Below are 1,861 nucleotides of genomic sequence, written 5' to 3'. Positions count from 1 at the left end.
GCACCCAAGCACCCCTACCCCCATCCCTCCGTCAGACATGGATAGAGCAGAGATATTCTTCTCCTCTTTGAACACTACCCCATCTCTCTCTTACATGGTGACAGTGCAGGCATCGTGGTGCCCTGGCAACCCTTCCATATCTCAAACACAGTAAAAGCATGACTGCCATGCTTAAATAATGGTGCCCTGCAGTACGTGTCACACTTGCTGACATCGTGACAGGCAGACATACAGGTGGCATGCACCTGCAATCACATAGCCACAGTAACTGCGCTGTGTAATAGTTGGGAAAGTGTGCCGTTGTTCTGGCAAGTTAGTTTAGGCGCAAGTTAAGTAAAGCTCAAGGTTAGAGCTAATTCGTCATTTCTCGTTCTCATTTAAACTCAAAGGTATATAGAGCTACACTCAGTGAATTTGACATGCTAACCTTTCAATGTATTCAGCTTGCATTACAGCTGAGTTATATCAAACAGGTAGTTTAAGAGCGAGTCAAGTGAAGCTTAGGGTTAAAGCTACACTCTGACAGTTCCCATGGATAAATACCCCTTCCAGGCCCAACTTTTGTGACTATGCAAGTAAATTGCACCTGTCGTAGTTTTGTACTACGGATACGCAATTAGATACATAACTGGTAGAGTATGTGACAAGTACGTCTATTCAGCAGAACATGCGTGTCTCACTGTATCAACAAGTGCTGCCATCTATCGACCGTGACATATAACATAACTATGACAGCACCCGATAAAAAACAACCGATAAAGAATAGTAAAGGCTGTCCGTTGCCGCTTCTGCAGGTCGTATCAACCAGTGCTGCGCTACTCGTATAACTCCACGGCTGACTGGCAGGAGGCGCTACTCATCGTCACTGTGGTGGGCATCGCGACGGACGTGCGCGTTGACAACGTCACCGGTGGATGCTCGCGACTCGCCGAAGACAACGCTGAATTTGCCTTCACATTAGCGCCTGGATTTGGTAATTGAGAGCGAACGTTACCGTGCATAGTCTCGTTCAATGTAAAGTGTTCATTTCATATATAATTTAAAATTTAATAGTTCAATGTAAAATTTTCGTTTTACGATTTTTTCATATCCACGTCAACTTGGTGTAAGAAATGGTATGCCTTCACGTAACCACGCAGACTCGGTACCCATGAATGATTGTATCTTAATTGTTAATTACCACGTATAGTTTTGTCAAATACAAACTGGTTATTTTGTTTGTCTGCAGTGAACTGATGTCATATAAGTAACATTGTTTCTGTTACATTTTCATATATAACTTGGTAAATATATAAACTGTAAATTTGGGTTGCACATATCTACCTGGACAAAGAACACATGCATTTTCAAAAATGCTACCACTAATGGCATACGTTTCTACATTCCACACGTAGACACAGCGTGGGTTTCCAACGAAACCCTAGAAATGGATGCAAGGTGCGTGTATGACTTCACCCTGCAGCTTGGACAAGCCAGCTCAGACGGCAACGCAAGCACCACACTGACGATAGACTCACTGCTGCTGCTGCCAAACACAAGCAATTTCACTGTGTATCAGCTGGCAGGTAAGAGATAGGTTGCCTCTTGTGTCTCAACCTAGTGTACCATGTGCATTTCTGACGAGAAGCATGCGCATATGTTTACACTTCGCCCGTAAACCTATATTGTAAGGACAGCTTCGTTGCCACTTACATCTGGTGCTTTTCCATCCATTGTTACAACAGTACAGTAATACATAACATACCCGCATACATATTACATAACATACATAATATACATTAACATGGCCGCCACATTTGTATGTGTATGCAGACGACGATCAGCAATAATATATACTAACATGGCCGCCACATTTGTATGT

At 43.1% G+C, this 1,861-nt stretch overlaps 1 protein-coding gene across 1 annotated transcript; it reads left to right on the top strand.

Annotated features, from left to right (window-relative positions):
- Positions 1-794: 794 nt before the first annotated feature.
- Positions 795-1,829, top strand: LOC106820286 (the record flags this gene model as incomplete). The annotated part of the gene is made up of 3 exons (XM_014824807.1): positions 795-973; positions 1,395-1,565; positions 1,813-1,829. Coding segments are annotated over 3 exons (367 nt in total), but the record flags the coding sequence as incomplete, so codon positions are not given.
- Positions 1,830-1,861: the final 32 nt, after the last annotated feature.

This window comes from Priapulus caudatus, unplaced genomic scaffold (assembly GCF_000485595.1).
Source record: "Priapulus caudatus unplaced genomic scaffold, Priapulus_caudatus-5.0.1 Scaffold9573, whole genome shotgun sequence".
Classification (NCBI taxonomy): domain Eukaryota; kingdom Metazoa; phylum Priapulida; class Priapulimorpha; order Priapulimorphida; family Priapulidae; genus Priapulus; species Priapulus caudatus.
Note: the sequence above shows the minus strand (reverse complement) of the source record. Positions and strands in the feature narration are given on the sequence as shown.